The sequence below is a fragment of the Dama dama genome, chromosome 32 (genome assembly GCF_033118175.1).
Source record: "Dama dama isolate Ldn47 chromosome 32, ASM3311817v1, whole genome shotgun sequence".
In the NCBI taxonomy this organism is placed as follows: domain Eukaryota; kingdom Metazoa; phylum Chordata; class Mammalia; order Artiodactyla; family Cervidae; genus Dama; species Dama dama.
The window spans coordinates 20,110,579-20,138,085 of record NC_083712.1 but is presented as its reverse complement, the minus strand read 5'-3'; the positions used below and the strand labels follow the sequence as shown (position 1 = coordinate 20,138,085).

The 27,507-nt window shown below is 39.2% G+C and overlaps 1 protein-coding gene across 1 annotated transcript in view; it reads right to left on the bottom strand.

Moving 5' to 3' along the window:
- Positions 1 to 27,507, bottom strand: part of TENM3 (teneurin transmembrane protein 3) — a 701,853-nt gene that overhangs the window by 66,001 nt on the left and 608,345 nt on the right. Inside the window, exons 14-17 of the mRNA XM_061134549.1 lie at positions 18,660 to 18,806; positions 4,788 to 5,004; positions 3,657 to 3,776; positions 2,567 to 2,828 (exon numbers count right to left, since the gene is read on the bottom strand). Of these exons, the coding sequence (XP_060990532.1) occupies positions 2,567 to 2,828; positions 3,657 to 3,776; positions 4,788 to 5,004; positions 18,660 to 18,806 (746 nt within the window). The remainder of the gene's footprint in view (positions 1 to 2,566; positions 2,829 to 3,656; positions 3,777 to 4,787; positions 5,005 to 18,659; positions 18,807 to 27,507) is intronic.

Genomic DNA, 27,507 nt, shown 5'->3' with positions numbered 1-27,507 from the left:
CCAGCATTCTTGCCTGGAGAATTCCATGGACAGAGGAGCCTGGTGGGGTACAGCCCACAAGGTCGCAAAGAGTCGGATATGACTGAGAGACACGCTTTCACTTTCACTTGGGCTTACTACATCTTGTGTAATGTACAATGCTGTCTATGCTTAAGAATCCACCCTAGGAGTGCACCACTTTCTCTACTAAGAATTAAATAGCATTCTTAAAGGTTTCCTCAGATTGCCCTAGGAATATTCATTACTCAGACTTAAAGGACTACCTTTTCGTGTTGGAAAAATCTTAAAACAGTGATTCAGTGTTCAGTAGTGTTTTTCTTCCTCCCAACTCCTCTCACATGAAACAGTTAGGAATGATGTATGTCTGTCATACAGATGTTAATAACTTAAGTAGGACCCTTGGGTTCAGGGTGAATCATCTGAACAGAACTCACTGTTCCGTATCATTGGGGGTGAAATACCGGTGGCTTAGTTTGAAAAACAGATTCGGTGACTTGGATGGCCCTGAAAATGTAAGTGATTATAACTTAAAGCATATCATTTATTTCCTCTTAATTTATTTTCAAAATAATTTCACATAAATTTGATAGGTTTCCTATAGATACCTTCATGAATATATACTGTGATCTTCCAGGAGTTATATCTCTATTTCAAAATATCATGCTATTCTTAATTTTAAATAACTGATTTCTGTCTTTGTCATCATTAGCTTACTTCACGGGAACAAATAATCTGTAATTTAACTCATTAAAATGTGTTTCTCCTAGGTAATTTAATTTGACCATACTATTTTGCACTAGTGGAAAAGCAAATCAAGCCAGAGAGGAAAAACCAACCATTAAGCTTCACTGTATGCTTCTTACCCCTTCTACCCACAATCACGTTTATCCAAGACACCATCATTTCTCCTACTACTGAGACCGCCTCCTGACTGGTCTCTTTGTTTCAACCCTTGCCCTAAATACAATATTCTCAGGACAGCAACTGCAATGATCTTTTAAAGAAGCAAATAAGAAACTGTATTTGATCCGCCTGAAATCCTCTCACAGCTTCTAATTACTCAATGATCACAGGAAAAGCCTCATCCTTGCCATGGTCTTCAGTGATCTGTGACATCACCTCCTTCATTTCAGCCACACGTGCCAGCTTCTCTGCAGCTCTGTGAACAGGCCCATTTCTTGTTCTTCCCCTTCTGTTGGTCCAGTTGCTAAGCTGTGTCTGACTCTTTTGGGACCCCATGGACTACAAAGTCCGCTAGGCTACTCTGTCCATGGGATTTCCCAGGCAAGAATACCAAAGTGGGTTGGCATTTCCTCTGATACTGGATCTTCCCAGCCCAGGGATCGAACCCAATGTCTCCTGCTTTGCAGGCAGATTCTTTACCACTGAGCCAGCAGGGAAGCCTGTTCTTCCCTTGGAGCTTTTGAACTTGCTCTTTGCTCTGCTTGGAATGACCTTCTATTTTCCAGGTTTATTCTTTCTCTTCTCAAAGTTTCTGCTGAAATGTAATCTTATCGAAGAGATCTTCTGGGACCATGCTATATAAAACTGCAATTCCATCTGCTTTACCCTGCTTTATTATTTTAATGAAGTCTTATTCACAACTTGACATATATTTGTTTGTTTTCAGTCTCTCTGTGTAAACTGGCAAACTTCTTGGAAGCAGGTACTTCCTCTGATCCGTGTACTGCTTTGTCTCCTTATAAGAGCACCTGGTGCAGAAGAGGTATTTCAATAAATATTTGAAGAATAAATGCAGCCAAGCTCTTCAGTGCTGTTGTTAGACAGCATGTTTTAAAGACCACATGTTTTTACTCAGCTGTTTACATATGAAGTCCATTATTGCTGTACTTAATGTCCTGCCTTTAAGATCTGAAAGTTATTTCTAATTGGAACCATACAGGAAGGAAAACGATCCCCCGATACTTCAGTAGATAAAAATGAATAGTGAAAACATGGTTATCTTTTTAAAACTTATATAATAATTTTTTTCCCTGTGAAAAATATGGCTTTACGAACTACATCATTAACCCTATATTATTAGGGTTTAAGACATGATGCCGTGTTTTAAAAATACTGTGAGAAAATTAATGAACATTTCCTATGGAGATTCATCTTTTCTAACATATCTTCTGCTCACAATAATAATTAAACAGTAAAACATTAAGAGTAATGACCATGTATAGTAGCACTTGGTATAATGTCAGTTAGGAGGTCAGATACATGCAGGCACTAAAAGCCTTTTCCAATGAATGAATCAATGAGCAAAGACATTACTAGTTGTTGCACTTAAAGCTGTTTTCCCAACTGGCTACAGCTAATAAATAGACACAGATATATCTTGAAGAAAAAGTATTTTGAATAGATCTTTAAGAAATAGTTAGATATCCTAATATAATAACTCTTATTTACTACACACACACATACACACCCTACATTCTACATGTCATTCCAGAGAATTACTTAGGATAGCACTGGAATTCTGCAATCCTTTAAAAAAATTCTTTGGAAACCACGTGATCTGAAAATGGTTTACTGAAAAGCACTGCTGGTTAGAATATTCTACCTGTGTCTCGGGAATAATGGGACTGTCTTCAGGAGATGATCTAAAAAAGGTGGATAAAGGCGAGGACACGATGATAGGATTGGGCCTCACAAAGCCACTCAGGTCACAGCTGGGAATGTCGTTTTCTTCTTTCTTCATGACGAGGGTATCCATCACATAAAAGACATTCCACGGGATCCACACAGTGTGATACTGAGTGAGGAATGGGGATCGTTCAAACACCAGCGTCAGAGAAGCCCCGCCATTTGCCACCAGGTCAAACCTGTGAAAATACAAAAACGTATTTAGTGAATTACCCAAATCTCGTGTGACTTTCAACACTCGCCTGCTTAAATCAATATGCTTTATAAGAAAGACCTTTTTTTCTCCCAACTTTTACATGAAATAGTTTAAAATCTATGATAATATTAAAAGAATTATACAACGACCATCCATATATCCTTCAGTTCAGTTGCTCAGTCGTGTCCGACTCTGTGACCCCATGGACAGCAGCACGCCAGGCCTCCCTGTCCATCACCAACTCTTGGAGTTTATTCCAACTCATGCATATATCCTCAACCTATATTTACTAACTTATTAACATTTGTACAAGTTTTGCTTTATCCATCCACACCTTTTCTAGAACTATCTGAACTTAGGTTGTAGATATTACAAAGTCCCACTCTCAAATATTTCAACATGGGGGCTTCCCTGGCGGTCCAGTGGTTAAGACTCTGCCTTCCAATGCAGGGGGGCACTTGTTCAATCCCTGTTCTGAGAACTGAGGTCCCACATGCTGTGGGGTGTGACCAAAAATTAAAAAAGTTTTTTTCAAAACGAATCTTCTAAGACAAAGAAAGAACATTCTCCTATAAAACCATAATACTTTTATTATGCCTTAGAAAATGAGATCAGCTTTTAAAAACCTACATGAATATATAACTTTAAATTTTTGCCACCACATACTGTCACAGATCTCTGGTCTAAAAGTTGTTGCATTGTCAAACTAAAAGGGAAATTAAGGCATCATGCCTGGTGATTTAAAAAAAAAAAGCCTAGTTTTTATACTTAAAATACTTTGAAGAAAGATAGGGTGCTGGAACTAGCTTACATTCCATCCTGGCGGGTAATAGTATATCCGTACTCTGGGTAATGGAAAAATGAGACATTCACTCCAATAAGTGGGGTTCCATCAGCAGTCAGCACTTGGCCTCTGATGACGGACGCGAGGCTGTGAGAAAAGTAGAGGAATTAGACTGAACATTTATCTCCTCAGACAAACATTATCATGATGTGGAGATAATTCAACCTAAGGATAAAATAGCAGTATCATAAGGCACTTGTATTCACAAAAACCAGACTGGAAACACTCCCCAGACAGTGTTCCTTATAATTCACTGCAATCCACATTCTTGAAATACCTGGTGTTTACCCTGGGTTTTAATTCATTGCAATCTGGGTTTTGGAGAGTTATCAAGACCAATAATTTAGAGATGAATTTTTTAAATTATAAACTGTGCGTTTTTTCGTAAGTCATATATCTGGTGCTTGCATGAAGGAAAGTACACTTTCCAATTAATTCCAAGGCAATCCGGAAACCCGCGGGGAACGAGAAGTACAAGATTTAAGGGTGCAATGAGGAACATTTGTGCAACAACTTTTAATCAACTGCTGGGTCTAACTGCATTAATGCTGTTACATTGCCGCAGACTCAGGAGTTCTGGTGTAAATCATCTTCTTTTGCTCAGTGAGACACAAGACACCTGCTTTCACTTACTGGTTTATTTTCAGGTCATTACTGCTCTACAAAGCTCCAGGCCAACAGCTCATGCAATCTTACTGCCATGCTGTTAGCAGTTCCATTACATTAATTCATAATTTATATTATTTAGTGAGCTCAGCTTAAAAAAAAAGTGCACTTCTGTTTTGCCTTTTGGGGTCTTTTCATTGCTTCTTTTGAAACACTTCCAACTGTGCTAAGAAAATCAACTAGTTAAATGAGGATTTATTGACTCCTTAATGGGATGTCCTGTTATGCTTCCGGTACTGAAACTGACAAAGTATGTGAACTGTGTCAAAAATGCTTGAAACATGAAGTTTGGTGAAGGATGTGCCAAATGATGAAAAACTACATTTTAAAAAAGGCACTTTCCTCAAATTTGCAGTCATCAGCATTTCATATTAAGGGCTTATAACTATTGATAATATCATTACAAATCTATGTAAGGAAAAGTGTATTAACCTCTTATTGAAAGGACTTTCTCCAGGTATGACATGGGTGCTATCAGATCCTATGAGAAAACTGATGCGGTCGTAGAAGGATTTGGCAGCTTGCTGAGATGGTGACTGTAAGCTTTGGCTAATGATATCCTGGGGGTCGGGCAGTCCACGACAGTAAGGCTGATTTTGGCACGAACTCTGTAAACAGCAATCAGGATCCATGCAGTCAATGAGTCCATCTGCAGAGAGAGATGTAAACCAGTTAGAAAATTCCTTTTTTGGTCATGATGCAGAATAAGTTTTGTTTGTTGGCTGGCTTTTTTTTTTCACATCCAACGATTTGTTCCTCCCATCTAACAGTAATTCCTGGCATCCTTTTTGAAATCAAATACAATAGCTGCAGTTGCTTTCACAGACAGTAAATGTTTGCATTGGAGATGACTGAAAAGAATTATATAATGTTGGTTCTGAATAAAAAATAAAAAACCACAGTTTAGAACAATGTATTACAGGTAGATCTCATTTTATTGCCCTTTGCAGATGTTGAGCTTGTTTCTTTTTTTTAACAAATCAGAGGTTTGTGGCAACACTGCATGGAACAAGTCTATCGGTGCCATTTTTTCAAATAGCACCTGCTCACTTTGTGTCTCTGTTACATTCTGGTAATTCTTGTGATATTCCACTTGTGCATTATTGTTGTATTTGTGATGGTGATTGGTGAACTCTGGTGTTACTGTTTTATTTGCTTTAAGGTGCCACCGACTGCGCCCGAATACAACGTCGCACTTGGACAACTACTGTGTGTGACAATTACTGTGTGTGTGCAAACCACTCCACCGAATGATAACTACTGTCTGTGTGCAAACCCTTCCACCGACTGAAAACTACTGTGTGTGTGCAAACCACTCCACTGACTGGCTGTTCTCCCACCTAAAATTCGGGAAAAGGTCAGAAAATGGAAGTCTGTGAAATACTAACACAAATTAACATATAATAGATGAGATGAGCCAGTCACCTTTCAAGGAAATCATTTTCCCAAGGATGGTAAGCGTTAGTTGCTCAGTTGTACCCTACTCTTGGCGACCCCATGGACTGTATCCCGCCAGACTCTTCTGTCCATGGGGATTCTCCAGGCAAGAATTACTGGAGTGGCAGCCATTTCCTTCTCCAGGGGATCTTCCTGACCCAGGGATCGAACCTGGGTCTCTTGCATTGCAGGTAGATTCTTTACCGTCTGAGTCACCAGGGAAGCCCAAGGATGGTAAAGAATATCCCAAATATAATTAAGTCATTTCTCAAAATTTAAAGAGGAACCTGAGCTCTATTAATATGCCTCCTCTAAAATGAAGATGTTAATAAAAATACGGCTAATGAAAATAAGCTATAATATTGAAAATGGTAAGAAATCTATCACTAACAGTTGACCTACACTGTTGGCGACATTAAAAAGAATAAAGGTTAGACTCCTCCTGAGCCTTCTCCAGGAACATCAAAAGGAAACTATATTCAATGGGCCATGTAAGAATTTTGTTTGAAGCACATAAACCACCCCATTAGCAGGTAAGAGTGTTAGGATAATGGTTCCATGACATTCTTCTTTAAGGTCCTTTTTCAGTGACCAGTTGATACATGAATTTTGATCTGTTTGGCTACTGCATTTCTCAGTACAGATTAATAAAAACATTTGTTTCTGCAGACTTTAATCACCATTGGGAGACTGGACAAAATCATTATAAAATCTTAAAACCTAAGTTTCAGGTCTCAGCATGATCCTATTATGGCAAACTCAGCTGAAAATATCTGGTTGAACAATGTTTTATTTACACAGGTGTTTTGAAACAACTTTTATTTTTTAAAAAATAGCCTTTTTTTTTTTCTTTTTTTTGCTTTAGGCTACTCTTATTGATAGAACATATGCTTGCCCATTCATTATTTGACAGCAAACTGAGACAACATAAAGCAGACTCAATTGAATCATATTGCCCAGTCAATAAGCAGGTCAACACAACACAGATAAGGTAAGAAACAGAGACGAGCAGCCTGGCTGTGTCCTTCAGCCATTTTGCCCACCTGAAAAAGAATGCTGCGGGCACTCGTGGTTTCTCCTAACACTCATTTCCCTTCTTTGGGTAGCTACTCTGAATTTTCATTTGCATAGCCAGTCCTCCCCAACTTTCGGTCTATGTGCATATCTCCCCATGTGTTTGGTTCAGAAATGGACATGGGACCTAATCTGTCAAACTGGACTGAACTTCAGGAACTATCTAAAAGGCCATCCCATCCCATCCCCATCCCTCCAGGCTTGGAGCTGTAAGGCCGTGAAGTTGGGGTTACCCCATCTCCCCGGCTGCCACTATGTTAGAACCTATCTGGGAATGGAGCCTTCCCAGAAGAGTCAAAGTCAAGAGCTGGAGGAAAAAAGCATGTCACAGCGACATCTTTGGGGCTTTTGCAATAAGCTGCATCTGACCTGGGCTTTTCAGTTCTAGAAGTCAAAGCACTGCCTTCTTTCTCAAGCCTGTTTGGGCTGGCTTTTCTGTCACTTAAAACTGAAAGAGATGTAGCTTATTCAGAGATATTAACTAAAAATTTCACTATTGCCCATACAGTTGAAAAAAAAGAGCTTAATGAGTATTAGAATTAAATGTATGATGCTGAACTCTTTTGCATGACTATTTTAACTTTTTGACACCATCATTTTTATATACATGAAAATGTATGAGTCAGAATTTCTGATAAGCAGATCTTATAGTTTCTTTATTATAGCTACATTTTCATGTGTATGTCTGTTATACTTCTAAAAAATGGATTGTTAATTATTTGAAAGCACATATCTATTCTGTGACAAAAATTCAAAACCATGTTTTAAGAAAATCAAATGAAACTGAGCTTTGAAATTTCAGAGAAATTTATCAAAATATTGCTTTTTTAACCAAAAGGCCACAAAGATGAAAAATGTCTAAATATTTCTCAATATTTCTAGTGGAAGAAAGATGAAACTATGCCAGAAGCTTATTTTTCACAAGGATATGTTATAATATGCAATATACTGCATTTTTTCTCCATCTGTCTCAAAGACACAGAAGTGTAAGTTATTAAGACTCAGATTTTTAAAGTAGCAGATGATTGACCTATTGCACCCAAATCACTTTAGCTTCAAAAAAACAATTAAAAAATTCTTTTAATAACAATTCATGATTTATAATCTCAACCTCATGACGGTTGAGACTTCATGAGGAATCTTTAGTATGTTTTATAATTTAAGCTTCCCTGGTGGCTCAGCTAGTAAAGAAACCACTTGCCAATGAAGGAGACACAAGAGACGTGGGTTCAGTCACTGGGTTGGGAAGATCCCTTGGAGAAGGAAATGCAAACCTACTCCAGTATTCTTGCCTGGAAAATTCCATGGACAGAGGAACCCGATGGTCTACAGTGCATGGGGTTGCAAAGAGTCGGACACGACTGAGCACGCACACACATGTATATACATATACACGTGTGTGTATGTGTGTGTGTGTGTGTGTGTGTGTGTGTGTGTGTGTGTATTTAAGAGTTCTTACCCCATGGATTTAGAACGAGTATGCTTGGGAGAGTAATTCCATATAAATATTTGATATTCTTGCAAGTTTTTCCCTTACATTCATTTTTAAAGCATAACTAGAAACTACTTAGTAGTGAAACCTCCAAAGGTTACATTTTATCTCCATTAACCTGATAAGTTAAAGGTTAAATCCCCCCCTCCTTTGGTCCCCCATAATACTCCCTGAATGCCTTCCTTTAGGCACTATATGGTACAGTTGCCAAACAGGAATGCTCAAATCTCATCATTCATCTTTGTTAGTTTATAAAAACCAAACGTGCATCTGGCATGTGGTCTGCAGGTCATAAAACTGCATGAGATTGACACCTTCTGAACTAATCAGTTGGAAATGCATTTTTACAAGCCTCTCTGCTAACATCAATCAGAGACAGAATCTCATTTTCAACAGCCAAGATGCAGGGACGCATGGTTTGTTATTTTTCTGCAGAGTTTATCAGTAACTTGCCCAAGCAAGTGACGGATGCTTATGAATCTGGCTTCCTATAACTTGAGAAAACATTTTTCATTCTTTGCCTATATTCACATAGCTAGGGCTATCTAGTACCACTAAAGTTGATTATCCACTTGCCCAAATGTCTATTGTAGTAAAACTGACTTCGTAAATGAGCTTCTTAAAATCATTGACATTCCATTTTAGTCTCAGGAATATGAGGTTGGCTTAAATTGGTATTGGTGTAGAAGCCATATCTAATAGAATTAATCATAAAAAAGATCTAAAGAAAATCAGAAATGTTCAAAACCCACTGAATAAAAACTTCAATGATCAGTTAAGAGCCTTTCTTTCTCCAGGTTAGGCTTTGCAATATAAGTGGTATTTTGATATAAAGTAGACAATATAGTTTATGCTTCCGTCCACTTAATCCTCAGTATTATTGCTCTAGTTATTTAAAAATATGCTTTCATCTTTCCTAGGACTTTCACTGGTTTGTAACAGTGGTTGGCAAACTTACTTTGTAAAGTACCAGATAAAAAATATTTCAGGTTTTATGGGACATATAATCCCTGCTACAAGTATTTAACTCTGCCTTGATAACTCGAAAGCAGCCAGAGACAATATGTAAATAAGTGGGTGTAACTGTGTCTCAATAAAACTTTATTTACAAAAACAAGCCTCGGCCCAGAGGTCATAGTTTGTCAATCTTTAGTCTTGCTTTTAACTTTCTACCCTGCCCTGTTTCCTTTGTCTTTAGATAATTTTTTTTTCCTGCTAAAGGTAAACAATACACATTTTACTAGATCATTAAAATGTCTGACTCCATCATTTCCTAATTTACACTTTATGTAGGTCTGACTTTGACCTGCTTGTCAAAAGTCTCACTTTTGTCTTTTAAGCAGCTATGGATAGTTTAACAGTTTTTTCAAAACCTTGATACACTAACTGGATAAAAAGTCATGAATTTCCTTTGAATGAATTTTCATCTTCACTCTAAAGGTAATTAAAGCCCTTACCCACAGTATTTTGGAAGTCTTTCTCCCTCATTCCAAGCTGGAGGTAGAGGTAGAAATTGTTTAAAAAATTAAAAAAATATATATTTAATTTTATTTTTAAAAAGTGTCATGGCTGCTCAGCTGTGTCAGACTTTTTGTGATCCCATGCACTGTTGCCTACCAGGCTTCTCTGCCCATGGAATTTCTCAGGCAAGAACACTGGAGTGGGTTGCCATTTCCTTCTCCAGGGGACCTTCTGGACCCAGGGATCAAATCCACATCTCTTGTGTTTCCAGGACTGGCAGGTGGACTCTTTACCACAAACACTACCTGGGAAGCACCTCCCCTCCCCCAAATATATCTCTAAGTTTCTTTTTGGCTGCGCAGCGTGGTTTGTGGGATCTCAGTTCCCTGAACAGGTATGGAGCCTCAGCCCCCTGGAGTGGAAGCACAGTCCTGACCACTGGACCGCCAGTGAATTCCCGAGGTAGGATTTCTGATGCAGTATTTTATCTGTGGATTTTAGAATCTTCAAAGGGTACGGGTATACCTTTTGTTTCTCTTTTGGGTCACCATTCTGTAACATACATGAAATTCATTTGCTTATTACTGAATTTGGATCATGTTTGATTTTGTGTATCTTCCTGGTTTGTCTGATTAACAGAGTTTTCCTCATGGCTTTAGTCTATGTTTACATCATTTCAATCGTAATGACTCCAGGCTGTTTATTCTCCTGAACTCCCGATCTATAACCTTCCTTCTAGATATTTCCACTTGGATATTACACAGGCATTGAAAACTTGACATGTGGAAAACGCAACATACATGATCTTCTCTGAACAGACCACTTTCTCTGCATTTCTTACTTCAACAAACGTCTCCGCTATCCACTCACCCAGGTTCTCCAAGTAGAAACCTGAGCGTCATCCTTCACTCCTTTCCTCCCTTTTTCTCTGCACCTAATCAATGGCCAGCTCCTCGTTTTCCCCACCCCAAACATGTCCTGAGTCAGCTTTCTTTTTATTTCATTGAAAAGACCCTTCAGGCCACCACGGCCACCTCTTGACAAGATCTCAACAAGAGCTTGGTTTCCCAGGCTCCAGTCTTGTCCCAGCTATTCATTCTCGACACTTCAGTCAGAGTACTCTTAGCAGAAATCAAACGTGATTATTTCACTTCTCTAGGTAAAATACTTCCTTTAATTGGTCCCTGCTGCTTTCTGAGTAGTTAGAACTCCTTAACATGGCTTATGAGACCTTTGTGATTATTATTTCCTCCGCTGGAGACCTCTCACTGCTCTTATCCTGGCTCCCTCCCCAATTCCTTTAGCAATCAGCTCAGACAATGGTCTCACCAAGTTCCTTGAGGGCTAATCTAGTCCACTGTTGTAGCTCCCAGAATTTAGGACATATTCTTTTTGGCACTGAGCACGCATACAAAAATTTTGCTGAACAAAGTGAAGAATAAATTCAGTTCCTAGAGATTATGAGATCGAAACAGGCCAAAAGCATGTCTTAAAAGCACAGTAGTTTTTTTTTTTTTTTCTCCCCCAGGAACCACCATACTGTCCTCCATTGTGGCTGGACCAATTTACAATCCCATCAGTGTAGGAGGGCTCCCTTCTCTCCACACCCTCTCCAGAATCTATTGCTTGGAGATTTTTTGATCATGGCCATTCTTTAAAACAGATAACCAACAAGGACCCACTGTATAGCATAGGAAACTCTGCTCCATGTTATGTGGCAGCCTAGGAGTTTGGGGGTAAATGGACAGACGTACATGTATGGCTGAGTCGCTTTGTTGTACATCTGAAACTATAACTACATTGTTCATCGGCTATACTCTAACATAAAAAGTTAAAGAATCTTTTTCTACAACAGAGACACACACTGCTTTCTTTTATCACCATTTTCCTGTCCTCAGATACCATGCTAATCTTTGAATTCCTTTTTCTTTTTCACTCTAACAGGTACTTTTACATGTTCTTGATAAATTGGACATTAGGCAATCAATAAAATTGTAAAAAGCATTATAAGAAATTATATGAAATACTACATATAAGCTAAAAAGGGCAAGGCCTTATGTACTCATAAAGACAGATAATCCCAAATTCAGGAAGGAAAAGTTAAACCTTATAAACATTTGCCTTGTAGAAATTTATCATCTGAAGACTTCTGCATGATGAAAGATGCCATAAACAAGGTTAAAAGATAATGAAAACTTGCGGTAAATTATCTACAACACACTTCATAAAGAGCTGATAAATAGAGTATATAAACAACTCCTTAAAAAGGAAAAGTCAAAAAACTCCAGAGAAAAAAAATGGTCAAGAGAAATAAATAAGCAACCAGCAAAAGAAGAAACACAGTCAAGGAACATATATAAAGATCATCAATCTAACTCGTAATTAGGGAAATGCAAATGAAAACAATAAAAATGGAATCATTTCCACCCAGCAGACAAAATTCATATTTTTCATTTTGTTGGACAATTTTGTTTATGTACAATGATTATGTACAGACTATGAACATGGGGAAAATAAACACTCTCCTACTGATGAAGTGTACAATGGTGAAACTTACTGTGAGGCAATTTGGCAGTAGCTACCATAATCACATTTAAAGCACCCTGTGACCCAGCAATTTCATTTCTACAAATCTGTTCCAAAGAAATATGTGTACATTTACACAAAGATTTATATGCAGATAAACACACACACCCACACACAGATTCACTACAGATCTGCCTTTATACCAAGAGCAAAAAAATAAGAAACAACTAAATTATTATTAATGGACTAGTGGTAAAATTAATCAGGAAGGACATCTGTGCTTCTGTTATAAAGTATGAGATAGACCTACATGTACTGACATGAAAAAATCTCTTTGGCAAAATCAAATTTAGAACAGTACCTATCCTGTTTTCGTTTAAAAACATAAATGTGCATCTAAACTCACTGAGGAGGCGTAGAAACATGCACTCTGAGTTGTTGACAGTGGTTATCTTGACAATTTGTTGTTGTTCAGCTGCTAAGTCACGCCCAACTCTTTGCGACCCCACGGTCTGCAGCACACCAGGCTTTCCTGTCCTTCACCATCTGCTGGAGTTTGTTCAAACTCATGTCCATTGAGTCAGTGATGCCATCCAACCATCTTGTCCTCTGTTGCCTCCTTCTCCTCCTGCCCTCAATCTTTCCCAACATTGTGTATGACTGCTAGTAATACTCCTGCCTAAGAATGCAGAGGTTCTTAACCTGGAGAAAGGGGACACTGTCTAAAGAGGTTCTGGGTGATGCCCTTTGTTGTTCTAAAGCTTGCAGTGGCAGTGAATGGTAATGGGTGTAAAATATACGGAAGACTGTTAGTTCCAGCCTGTGTGAATATTTTTCCTCTTCTAAAACTCATTCAAAAACAGTGGCCAAACCCCATGCTTCTGAAAGCAAAGCTGGACTTCTCTTTTCTAGAATGGGATTCTCCTGGGATCTAAAACTTCTGTGGATAATAAAAGGGTTCAGAGTAACCTAAATCTCTCCCCTGCATGCATGCTAACTCATTTCAGTCGTGTCTGACTCTTTATGACCCTATGGACTCGTCCTCCAGGCTCCTCTGCCCATGTGATTCTTCAGGCAAGAATACTGGCGTGGATTGCCACGCCCTCCTCCAGGGGATCTTCTTGACCCAGGGATCGAATCTGTGTCTCCTGCGCTGCAGGGGGATTCTTTACTGCTGAGCCACCTGGGAAGCCCCTCTCCCCTGCAGTAGGATCTCACGGAGTCTTTAAAAAAAAAGTAATTTCCCCCCAAATCATCTGCCAGGATAATGTATTTTAAGGCTCTGAGACTGAGTGCCACTCTTCATTCTGACATCTGGATTCTTTTTAAGAAGTGCTTAGGAACTCTTATGGGCTTCCCTTGTGGCTCGGCTGGTAAACAATCTGATTGCAGTGAGGGAGACCTGGGTTCGATCCCTGGGTCAGGAAGATCCCCTGGAAAAGGGAAAGGCTACCCACTCCAGTATTCTGGCCTGGACAATTCCATTGGACTGTATAGTCCATGGGGTTGCAAAGAGTCAGATACAACAGCGATTTTCACTGTCACTTTAGGAACTCTTATAATTTCCCCCCTCTCTTCCTTCCTTTTTTTTGTTCTTTTTTAAACCACCCCCCTTCTGATTGTTTTCTATTTTATTTAACTTTTCTTTTTTTTTTTTTTTAAATATATTCTGGAGAACACAACCATCTCATCCTCCTGCTAGAACTTTTAAAAAATGTATTTTCAAATGTTTCCTTATTTTCATTTGGGAATCTCCAAACAGACCGCCTCTGTCCATTCATCACATTCATTCTGACGCTTACATTAAAATATCATTCATCATTTCCCTCCTTTTTGTCATTTCTAGCACACACACCTGCTTGCTTCTGCAGTTTGAATCTTCTGCTTGGATTTTTCTTCCTTCCTCTCTCATTGCTGTTTCTTTTTAAATTCTAAATAACCTCAGTTGAATTGTGCTTCTTTTTTCTACTATCATCAGACTCTAAAGGCATTTAAAAAAACCTGTTTGAGGTATATCTTCCTGGCATATCCCCACAAAGTAATATTAATAACTTTGAAGGACAAAGAATAACTCCATCTACTTAAAAGTAAAAGGTATCATTCCTGGCAGGATTTATATTCTGACATTCTACCATCTTGCACAGAATTTAGTAAGAGGTTTAAGTCATTCTTGGGCCTTCCACCATCCAATCAGTATAAGAAGACTTGCCTCCTATGCCTCAGGTATCCACAGGGGAGCTATGGATACTTGAAGACCAGACAGGGAAGCAAGATGAGAAAAGGGAGCTCTGACTACATCTCCCTAATGAGAAGAATAGGAATATGGAAGCCACTGCCACAGATAACATATTTTGGAGAAAGCAGCTCATTCATGAGTATCTACCTTGAGTTTCTATAAAGGTAAGAGTTGTTTCTGGCAAGCTGTTGCATTTTGATGCTTGCACTGTGGGACCACCGTATGGGGAGCTATTGAAAGTCACGACACTCCCTATCGAATGCGAGTCTTAGCAGCGTGACCAGGTGAAAGCAATGGTGCTTACAGAAGTGTTGGGGGAACTGGAGACTTGCCTTGTCGGTCTGGGACATGGAAAGCACGCCAGAGACTCCAGCACTGATTTTCTTGTTCTCAAGTAAGAGGGGAGCAAACTCTGGGAGGCAGTGCTGGTGGGCTACAGTCCTCGGGGTCGCAGAGAGTGGAATACAAGTTAGCGGCTGAACAGTGACAAAGTAAGAGGGCTGGAATTTGGAGGGAAGGAAGGAGAGAGAAGAGAAGACTCCTCTGGAAAGTAAAAGAACTCTACTAGCCATACGAAATGGTTACTGAAGTATATTATATGGTCATAGTAAAACTAAATGCTATTGATGACTAGTCACATTCTGATAGCATAATCTGTTTATTGGCCTACCCACCATCCTTGAAAAAGAAAGTGAAAGTAAAAGTGTTAGTCACTCAGTTGTGTCGAACTCGTTGCGACCCACAGACTGTAGCCCTCCAGGCTCTTCTGTCCATGGAATTCTCCAGGCCAGAATACTGGAGTGGGTAACCATTTCCTTCTTCAGGGGATCTTTCCTACCTGGGGATCGAACCTGGGTCTCCTGCATCACAGGCAGATTCTTTACCATCTGAGCCACCACGGAAGCTTCTATCATCCTTACCTGGAGATAGACTTTTCTGGCACTAGTAAGCAACTCTGTGTGCATGTGTTATCTGCAAAGTTCTTAAAGCTGTGCTCTACAAATTTGCTCAGACTAGACTGGTAGTGATTCATATGATGCATTTGATTTTTGATTCAAGCCAAATCAACCTCTTCATCTTCTTCTTTTCATGAGTTTGAGTAAACTCCGGGAGTTGGTGATGGACAGGGATGCCTGGCATGCTGCAATTCATGGGGTCACAAAGAGTCAGACACGACTGAGCAACTAAACTGAACTGAACTGACTGAATGTGTTAAATGAAACCACTTAGCAACTTTCTGGCTAATTCACCATTTTTGACACCAAACTTAGACAACGTATCTTTAATGGCACAGCTCCCACAAGTCACAGAATTTCAACTATAGTCCTTATTTTAAATGCTCTGTTTTACTGTCCTCATCTAATGGTAATGGTAATAATAGCCTTAATCACCAGATTATGTGTCTTGAGTTGGGGTTTGGTGTGAAAAATATTGTCTGTATACATACAACCCATGTTTAAGTTCAAGGAATCCTCTAACTTGGGTTATAAGGCACCCAAGTTATAATCCTAGGGTGTAACAAAGCTGGCGCTGAGGTTCCTTCTCAGAAGATCAACAAAATTAGGTTAGGGACAGGAATACAAATTATATGCGATAAGCAGAGAAGCCACAGGAGTCTTCTATCAGGTCCGATTTCCCCTTGGAGCGGGAAGTCTAGAGATAGCAGAGCTTCACGCTAATAAGAATAAACAAAGAGGGAACAGGCCAATTCACAGCTGATAAATTCTGAGGAAAGAGAGAAACCGCCTTAGCCGATAAGGACACTAAAGAGTTGATTAGCCCCTAAATTACTCTGCAGCGGCTCTGCAGACTGGGTCTTGCAGTTCCCTTCTCTCTGCCAGAGCCGTAACCTCCTCAGTGTAATCTCTTAGAACACGAGGGTGGAACATCTGATCAAGGAGGAAGGCAAGCTAGCCTTCGTCCCACGGGTAGGGGCTTCCTGGGACGGAGGGGAAAGCTGCCGTATGGGCTTGCAGAGGACTGATGCTGTGGTTTCTATGACAACACCGGAGTGCAGGGAGGCGAGAGAGGCAACTGTATTATCAGGCAGAAAAAGCTTTGAGGGCTAAGGACCAAACACCTACATCTGTCAGGACAGAGAGCAGAGCTCAGAATTTGTGGCTCAACTTTCTTGACAGTCCACGTTAAAGAAGCACAGGGAAAACAGTAAACAGTTAGATAGAAATGGAAGAGTGAACAGAGAGCTATGAACGGGGAGAACTGCAACTCGTAGTCAGGAAGATGGGAAACAAGTAACATCTGGTTTGAGAATGACTGTGTGTGTGTGTGTGTGTGTGTGTGTTGGGGGCAAGGAGGAGAGCTGAGAGTTGGTTCTGACCACTCCGCTTCCTAGAGAACAGTACAGGGCAGGCCTTGTTTTACTGTGCTTCCCTTTATTGTTGGGAAGATATTGCATTTTTCACAATTCCAAGGTGTGTGGCAACTCGAAGTGGAGCAAGCCCAATGTGCCATTTTTCCAACAGACTTGTCTCTGTCTCCTGGTTTGGTAATTCTTGCAATATTTCAAAGTGTTTTCATTATTATTATATTTCTGATGGTGATCTGTGACCTTTGACTTCACTACTACAACTTGCTTAAGGCTCAGATGACAGTTAACATTTTTTGGCAATAAAGTATTTCTATATTAAGGTGTATATGTTATTTTTAGACATAACGCTATCACATACTTATCATGCTACGGCACAGGGTAACTTGACAGTATAAGATAGACATAACTTTTATATGCACTGGGAACCCACCCCCCTCGAAATTCACATGACTTGCTTTTTCATGACACTTGCTTTACTGCGGGCAAGAACTGTCTGATGTTCAGTTGGCTCTATTCGAAAAGGAAAGAGACAATTCAATCTTCTCTGACAACCTTTTATGAAGTTCACCTAGTCAAGGTGAGCACTTTGAAAAGCAAAAGAAGGAAAACTGGATAATGAGAGGTTCTCCTTACAATGTAACCATATCCCTGGCAATACACAAACATTCTTTCAACGCTTCCACAAACTCCTTTATGCCTATTTTACCTGTGAAACACTTGAAGTGTAACACAATCATGATCTTGTCTATGGTCCCATAAGCACCACGAGGTGGAGGGATGCATGTGTGCTCAGGAGCTAAGTCATGTCTGACTCTCTGCGACCCCATGGACTGCAGCCCACCAGGCTCATCTGACCACGGGATTTCCCAGACAAGAATCCTGGAGTGGGGCTGCCATTTCCTGGTGGAGTGAAGACCTGACTCCAAACCTGCACTCGTAACCGTCACCAACCTGCCCACCTGGACACTCCCAGAAGGGCAGGTGCAGTGATGGTGGAGGAAGGGACTCACACACTAGAAGGTCACACGCGGATCGGGTGACTAGAGAGGTCCAGATAGAAACAATAACCACTCCTTCTGAAAAACTCAGTCCCAAAGGGACACCAAAAGCGAACAGCTCCATTGCTGGAGACACAAATGCTAACTCTCACTTTCTACTCTCTGAGATTGAAACACAGCAGCACAGAGGATGGGCGCAATGGGAAAAAAATAATTACTTCTCCACTCTGGGCTTACGTGGCGGCGGGGGGGGGGGGGGGGAGAATATCATAATTCTTTTCACAGGCTGTAAAGTTAAGGATAAAAAGACACTGGAAATACAGCTTCAAGGGGATTGCTTTCTCTTCCTGTTTTTTTTTTTTTTTCATCCCAGCCTTTCAACAAAAGAGTTTGGGAACTGCCTTGCATCTTTTGGACTGTTCCATTATTAAAATACTGCTCTTGAGCTCCCAATTCACAGGGCCCTAAAAACTGCATCGAGGAGAATCATCACCTGGAGATTAGGACAAGAAATGGAGAACAATGTACATTATACAGTAGCTTGGTTACCTTTTCCCTGAGTGATAATAATCTTGCATTTGTTTCAGGGAAAACAGGGAGCAAAATCACTCTATCAGCACTCAGACATTTTTCAATCAATCTAACCTGTGGGGATCAAAATTTTTTTTTGGCAGCAGATAACCATGGACCCACGAGAACTTGTAGACCTGAGTTCTGGCACAGGCTCGCTCTCCTGCTCAGCATCTCTTACCTCCCTCATTGTCCTTGCTGTCAGTGCAGAGGGTCTCCATGGCTACGTCGCATCCTGCTCCTCGCCACCCTGGCTGGCAAACACAGTGCCAGCCGTTTTGGTCCAGAGTGCACCTTCCATTGCTGTTGCACAGACCGGGACACCCCTCTGTCAAGAGAGACAAAGAAGGACAACACAAGTGATTTGAGTATTTAAGGTTTTTGCATCTCAAATAAACAGATGAGGGACACTTAGTGGGAACAGGCCTTTCGAAACAGCACAAATACTGTAATTGCACATGGATAGAAAGAGCAACGTAATCTAAGGAATCTGATTCTTATCCAAGTGGCATCTTTGATTGGCCTTACCCTTGAGACACCACTTACCTGTGCAGGACAGAAATATCTGCAATGACCCACTAAAATTGCTGCAGGCCAGACAAAATTAACTTAATTTTTTTTCCTTTAGCAAAGCAACAAGGTTGATCATAAGGTGTGAAAAAAGCGTCACAGCGAGATCATTTCAGAAGCCCTAGAATCGATTTTTAATCTGCTGTAAACATTACTGGTCACTGGTTAGGCCACGTCTTCTTAAAAGTGCCTTGTTGCTTTAAAACATTCCCTCTAAATTTAAAAGCATGAACACGTGGGTATGTGGCTATGAAGGATGTTCAAAAGAGAACGTTAATTTTATCTGGCCTCAGAGTTGCCGTATATTCATGTGAAATTACAGTGTATTAAGTAATTGCACAAAGTATAGGCCAGTATCAATGACTATACTTTATGCCGAGAATACATTCCTTTTCACAGAATAAGCAAAGCCCAGGAAATAGTGAAGCAGCTTAGCATCTATTCTAACAAACATCAGGATTCAGGCTGCATACGGATGGGACGGGACTGACAGGATTTCCAACTAAATGTAATAGCTGTGCATATCTGATTACTCAGGACGGACAAAATGAAATACCATAAGGACCACAGTAAAACATCGAGAGACTGAACAAAAACACGATAGTGACGTGCTTCAAGACAGAGCGCAAGAGAGTGAGAGTTTGTGACAATCTCCCTAAAGCTTTTGTGCTGTTACCTTTATATCCTATCTTGTCTGCTTTTATGGGCAAGGAGGGAAAATTTGGGAAACAATGAAAATAATTTAATATATCCGAAAGCTATAATTGTTTCAGTCTAACATGACATTAAAAAGAAAAAAAAAAAACAAATTTTGCCACTTCCTACAGATGGTACCTGGCATGCAGCCAACATGGTCTGTTTATGGGAATGATACTAGGGTAGGTTCTGGTGCTCTCCTCTATGAGTGTGACGTGACACCGACAGAAACGAGGGTATAAACGCTCTAAGATGGCAAGAGTGATGGGCTGCTAACCAGACCTCTTTGGAAAGAATTAATTTATAATTTGGTATAAAATATATATATATATATATCTTAGTTAATGCCTGCTCTAGCAGTTGGGGGTTTGTTCTAGCCTCTTATATAACTACAATGCTTGTTTCGGTGACAAAATTTAAGGGAACCATCTCTTCAAGGATGTTTATTTTAGGTCTGTATTAAAAGAATTATTCATATAACTGGCTTTCTCTCCTTCACTGTGGAACTTGAAAAGATCTCAAAGAGACCTTCTGTCTCTTCAGATTAGAGTTAACAGAAAGAAGACTGTTGTGACAGTCCCTTGAGGCCGGGTATGATGAAATTAGACTTACGGACGCCATCAAGTCAGGAGAATATTAATTTTGCTGCTTCTTTTCTTTCAGACAATTACCGTCTGTATTTATGGATTATTCAATGCCTAAAAGGTAAATTTTCCTTATGGATGTCTCTGTTTTGTTTTTAATGGAAAAAAAAAAAAAAAGGTTTAATTGCCCCAGTGACAAAGGGGTGCAGCAGCTGACTGCGTGCACACAAGAAGTTATTACATGAAAGCCTGGATACTGCCATGAATATTTTCATATTCTAATGAAAAGCACAAACAAAGAATTGAAAAAGGTAATCTGAGGAGCAAGGGAAAGGGAATCTTCTCTTCTGAAAGATATGGTTTTCACTTATTTCTATGATAACTGAAGACAAAGAATCTGCTGTTTTCTGCTGAGCAGTGTTATTATTTCATTCTCTAAAATGCACAGTATTTTGTAGATTTTTTTTTAAAAGAAAATCACAAAACATAAATTATGATATCACATATATTTTGAAACATTGAGATACAGCCAAAGAGGTTTCCATATGAGGATAAATGAGATTTCTCTCAACATATGTTAACCAGAATCTTCTTTAGATTGACAATTTCTTATTCTGTGATAAGAGTGAGTGTTCATGATTCTTTGATTTAGAATTTAAAGCTTATGAGCTGAATTGCCAACAATGAAGATCTTAAAGCCAAAAAAAAAAAAAAAAAAAAAAAAAAAACCTCCATAAACAAAAAACAGCAAATATACTGTTATCTTCAGTTTTTGGTTCCAGTGAAGACTAATGCTTTTACATAGGAATGAAATCTGTGATAACCCAAAATTATAAAAATGAGACACAGACACTGAAGTCTCAATACTTTAAATCCAAAGGATTTCACATAATGTAGGCCTGATTTATCATTTACAAAAATATGCAGGAAAACAATCTATTTTCATACCTAGTACAAGCTAAACATGGTTATATAGAGATATATATGGAGATATGTCAACAAAGAGCAAGTATACAGTACCTTTAACTATCTTATCCAAATAGTGAGCTTGAGAAATTAAAAAGGAAAAAAGAACAGACAGACATTTCAGAAGTGTCACATGGGACAAGGAAATTTTCAGAATTTACATGCAAATTGAGCAGCTGCAGCTGACATTAGACATCACACGACAGAGATGCACTTCATATCTTCTACAAATGCAGTATATTCCCATTTTAGCAAATGCAGTCACGATTCCAGGAAATACTCAGCACTTTAAGGGGAAGTGTTCAGGTAAACTAACACTTCCTTTTGCAGATTATTTGGGACGGACCCACTCCGATTCTTCCTAAGATCACACTTTCCTAGCTAAGTAGAACAAATGGAATAAATTTTTGTCATTAGAGAATTTCAGAAATTTACAACTATGAGATTTACAAATATCAAACTTTTGGAGGGGGTGACAAAATAATTCTCTTTCAGTTTGTTTTGAACAAAGTAGCTTCATAAGGGTTACGGGTTACATGGTGGAAGGGCAGAAAGAACACACAGCAGCCCTGGGGGAACCTTGATGCATTTTCAGATGCTTTCTTCAATCTGTGACATACATCCACAGAAATTCTACTTCATTCACCTTCTCTCTCGAGTCGCTTGCATATTTACAAAAAAATCAAACTTTAATTATTAATAATAAAACAAAAAAGCAAACGTAATATAGTATTATGAAAAAGGCATGCGTTAAGTTCTACATGATTTACCCAGCAGCCCTTGACTACTTGTCAGATGGACAATGATGTAACCTGTGTGTAGTCCATTAGGAAATACAGACTGTTCTAAGATCTTTTTTCCTTTCAGGATTCATACAGGAATAGGTTCTGTTTCTCACAAAAGCTTTGCAGGAAGAGTCAGGATGAAGACTGAAGTCTCTTACTGTACCTGTCCATTTAATCTTTCATGAGGTTACAATTAGCCTACACCTTTCCTCTTGAACAGAAGCATAAAAATCCCTCTCTCTTCACTCAACAGAGAGACCTAATATATTCTTAATAAGCCTCAAATCTTCTTGCTTTGTCAAAATTCATGCATCTTTAATGATCTAAAATTGCTTTTCAAAGACGCTTATGTTGATTATTTTTCATTACTGACATATGCAAGTGGTCGCGGAACTCTTAACAGAATGATTTAAACTATAACTTTCAGTTGAGCTACTAAAGCCTGGCAGTTCTGTCACGTGCATAAACAAAACCATAAATGGTTCAGACCCATCTGCACCGTTTATATGAAAGGATGCTTCACTTTGCCACAGGATTCCATTAGAGGCTTCTGAATTGCATTTAAAAATAAGCATGTTTATAGCTAATTGACAATATATTGCGGGGGAAGTGAAGGGGGGGGTTCGAGAAGCAGTGTCAGGCACTAACCTGCAATTATAATTTCATAAAATAATTGTTTTTCAAGCATTAAAATAAAACTGTATTACTATATAACATCATTCATATAATTTCTTAATAATTCCTTCCAAACATTATATAATCCAGTAGAGTCCCATGAGCGCTCATTTGATACGGAGGATAAACAAAGTGCCTTAAAACATTCTGGAGTTTCTGGTTCAGCCAGGTTTGAGGGAATTATTAATATCACTTATCAGAGATGGAGAATAAGCTTTTGGCTTTTATATCAGGTCCACTTCAATTAATACACAACAGTAAGGAATATAATTAATCCTGATCTGGAGTAGAAGTTTTAAAGGAAGAATAAATCAGAATCTAGCCAATCCTATTACTTTTGCAAACAGACTCGATTATGCAAAACAAGGAATTACAGGTAAAGGAAGGTTTGTCATTGGACCAAGAGAATGTCAAAAGTGGAGCTGAAATTAGACAACAGATTTAAAATACACAGCAGGTCAAATTTTACGAAGATTTAAATATTAAAAATGTTTAAGACACATTTTGCAAACCAACCATAAGAAAAATATCTGCACTGAGGAAAAAATACCAAGATCTGTCATTTGCATTTTATATCATAGGGAATAGTTGTTAGGCTGATAGTTTAAAACTAAGAGAGGAAGGAGGTAAAAAGAAAAAAAAACCACCTTCTACCTTTTGGCCTTGAAGAGTAAAATTTCCAACAATACCACAAAAGCCTGGCTCTAAATAACGAAGTTAAAAGAAGATGTCCATATATGAGGTTCAAAGAATTATTAAAAGTAATAATTGCAACAATGAAAACATCATTAGATAAGTCAATACAGGAAATTATCAGAAAAATGCAGGCATGTTGTAAAAAGCCATTAGGAACAATAATCATAAAAAATAATACAGTATATTTAAAAATTAATACACCTAATAATTGCTGAACTGCACATTAAGTTGCAAAAAAAATCACTTTGAAAATGAGTAAGTGTATTCTGACACTGAAGGAAAGTTGTTCCTATTAGATCTACTAAGAAGTTTTAAATTTGTTTTATAGAAGAAAACTCTATTTATAAATATGAGTGCTTGACATATAAAATGGAGCCCTTGGAAAAAAACTGTTCCCTGGTAAAATGTTGTATTCATAAAACACTTTCCCTGGAGTTTTGATTATTTATCTTTTAAGAAGACCAAATGGGGTATAAGTGGATGAGTATTACCGTATTTTCCGTAAGATAGTGGTTTTTAATCTTTACACGGTTTTATTTCTCTGAGAAAAGTGCTGGGAGTTATGGATTCTCCATAATCTCCGGTTTCTCTCCCTGCCCCCCGAAAAAATGCACACATGCTCACAAAGTGCTGCTTATGACTTGAGCATTTCTGGAGCTCTGGTTTCCTAACTTGCAAATTATGAACACCTGGCTGAGGCATTAATGATGCCTGAATTTCTAGCTCTAAGCACTTCATATCATTCTCTCATTTAATCTCCACCACAACCCTAGGATGTAAATACAGCTGACACAGTAAATACAGATGAAGACAGGAAGAGTGAGGCAGTCCGTGTGAGGTCACAGGCTAGCCGGCCAGGCTGCCTGGCTCCGGAAGGTGCACGTGACCACTGTCACAATGCCTCCTCTTAGACATTTCAGTTCAGTCAGTTCAGTCGCTCGGTCGTGCCTGACTCTTTGCAACCCCATGGACTGCAGCACGCCAGGCCTCCCTGCCCAACACCAACTCCCGGAGTTTACGCAAACTCATGTCCATTGAGTCCCCAATGCCATCCAACCATCTCATCCTCTGCCGTCCCCTTCTCCTCCCACCTTCAATCTTTCCCAGCATCAGGGCCTTTTCCAATGAGTCAGTTCTTTGCATCAGGTGGCCAAAATATTGGGGCTTCAGCTTCAGCATCAGTCCTTCCAATGAATATTCAGGACTGATTTCCTTTAGGATGGACTGGTTTGATTTCCCTGCAGTCTTAGACGTTTAGAAACTAACAAAAATTTTTTCTTCAGTAGAAGAAATGGATGAAAGAAGCTCAGAAGTACTGTGCAATCTTTCCTGACCTAGCGTGAATCTCAGCAGATAATTGTTTCCCAAAGTCACAGGGTGGTACTACCACGTTTTTGACATCTACATGGCTTACTTGGCAAGGGCTCAGTGAAATATGAGACGTGGGAGATAGGTGTGGCTCGGCAAAAAAATTGTTATTATACAATTAGCTCATAAACCTCCAGCATCACCAAACCAAATGACTAGCACTATATCCTCTTCACATATTCCCCTTGAGGTGCTTCTTTTTCAAAAGAGTGCTTTCTCTTTTCAAGGTCCCTGTTTACCACATTTCTTCCTTTACTTTTGGGGAAGTGGGGTGGGGTTGAACACAGAATGATTTGCGCTTGTCTGTACCACTTAGCAAAGGACATGGATTCCACAGACCCTTAGGAAGAAGCCTGCTCATAGACCTGTACCATTTTGCATTCCCAACATGGAGGGTAAGGAAGAACAGCACCTTTTAAGAACTTCTACCTACATGTTGTTGCCCCATTTGCTTATCTGTCAAAATTATGTGGACTTCCCTGATAGTCCAGTGGTTAAGACTCTGCGCTTCCAATGAGGGAGCATGGGTTTGATCCTTGGTTGGGGAACTAAGACCTTACATGCTGCATGGTGTGGCCCCTCGCAAAAAAAAAAAAAAAAAAATCATGGGCAGCCCTCCTCCCTCCATTTCCTCTAGCTAACTGATTGTTCTTATTTCCCTCCGAATATGTCTCATGGATGAAGTCTAGGAGTACAAACAGCAGGCTAAATGTAAAAGAAGAGAAAACATCCAGAGCTAGCCAAGATCAATTCATGTCAGTTAAGACAGTCCAGGAAATCACAAGCCTTTAACGATACGCAGACATGTGTGACTTACTCTGTAAACCTTTCCCATTAGAAATGCAAACTCTATGGCCATGCGAATCACTGTACTCCCATTGCTCATAAGGGATTCTTAATATCTGCTGAGTAAAATGATTAAAGGTACTTATTATGGTATTCCTACTATGTCCTACATGTGTATGCAGCTTTTGAAGAAATTCTCTGAACAATACAAAGACTACCTTTTGTGAAAGAAGCATATGTGAACAATACCTCATTTTCAACATCCTTCCCCTCTCCTTCTCCATCTGCTCCTCTCCCCTTGCCCAATCCATCCATCCTAATTATGTACAGTGCTATTAACAATCACTAGCCTTGACTGGCTGTTACTATGTGTTGAAAACTATGCTAAGCACTTAACATGAATTGGCTGATTTAATTTCACCACCTCTTTATTATCTTCCCTATTTCTCAAATGAGGAAACTGAGACACAGGAAATTAAATAACTTCCTCAAGGTCAAAATGCTAGCAAGTGGCCAAAATGTCCAAGTCCGTAACACTTAACGAAGAATCTCTATATACAACTCGGCATATGGAGAACCATGTACCTGGGTAAGGCAGACCATAAGCACACCTGCTTTTGGATTATCAGTGAACTCACTTGAATGAAAAAATAAGATGAAAAAAAAAGTGGAAATCCTCACTTCAACATCAACAATCAAAAGGAGAAATGGGGAAGTAAGATTAAAATCCAAACAACTTGAAATGTTCATTTGTGAACACAGTCTCATACATGAGGGTACTTTACGTAGTTAAGAAACCTTTATAATGAGAACTGTATAACCTGTTCTAAAAATCCCAAGTTTGGGAGACTGATTGGCAGGTTATTAAAACTGAGGGATAAAACCAGGGAAACTGAAAACAAATGAGCTTGAAAAATTAAAGAACAGAAGCAGTTCAGTGGATGCCTGTTATTAGAAAAAGAACAAAATCAGCTGAGTGATAGCTGCAAAGACGACTGCTCCTTTAAAACAGAGGTCGGAGGAGGGTATGTGCCTGTTTGTGGGGGAACTGGGATATCTGGAGGTCTTCCTGGAATAAGATTGATTCTGACTTTGTTTTCCTCTCACCATCAAACTGATTCTTCAAAACACAGAAGAAACAAAGGCAAACCAAGTTGCTGACATATCTCTATTAGGCAGTTCACAAGGGAAAAGTACAAAGAGTTTGTGTATATTTGTATTTGTGGCTGATGTGTGTAGTTATGATCTATTCACTGTTTCTGCTGTCAACAATATGCCCGGTTGGAGCATACTAAATAGGACAGTATTTTCACTGGGCTATTGAATTCACTCCTGGGGATAGCCCAGGTACAGGGAAAGAACACAGAATCTAGAATGCTGGGAATATTTCTCAGCTTGATTACAACACTAAAATCTTAGGGGCCCATCTCTGAAAGAGGGTAATCCAATCGATGAATCCATAATAAAATACAGACATATCCTTGACTATGGTGAATACTGCAAAGGCCTTGGAGTCAAGGACAGATGTTTATTCAGCATTGTGTGTTTTGTTAATACTTAAAACAATACAGTCTTAAAGAATAATTCACATTAGTATGTCATTAAAAGTTGTACGTAGGTATCATTCTTTCAGATTAGTCATATACCAGTTTCTGTAGGATGCCAGAAGAGCTACAGTTTGCAAATAAGTACATATCAAATCCATTTATTCCAATCAGCAACTGTTTAAATCAGCGTGCAACCTGCATACCCATTGATCTGATGTTCCTTAATTGGTACCCACTGCACTGTTTTATTACTGATTACCCTGTCATAAAGAATTACAACACTGACATAATTTTAAACGTATTGTGTTTAAACGTAAATTGCAAAACAATTTACTCAGGCTCCTTAAAAACATGTG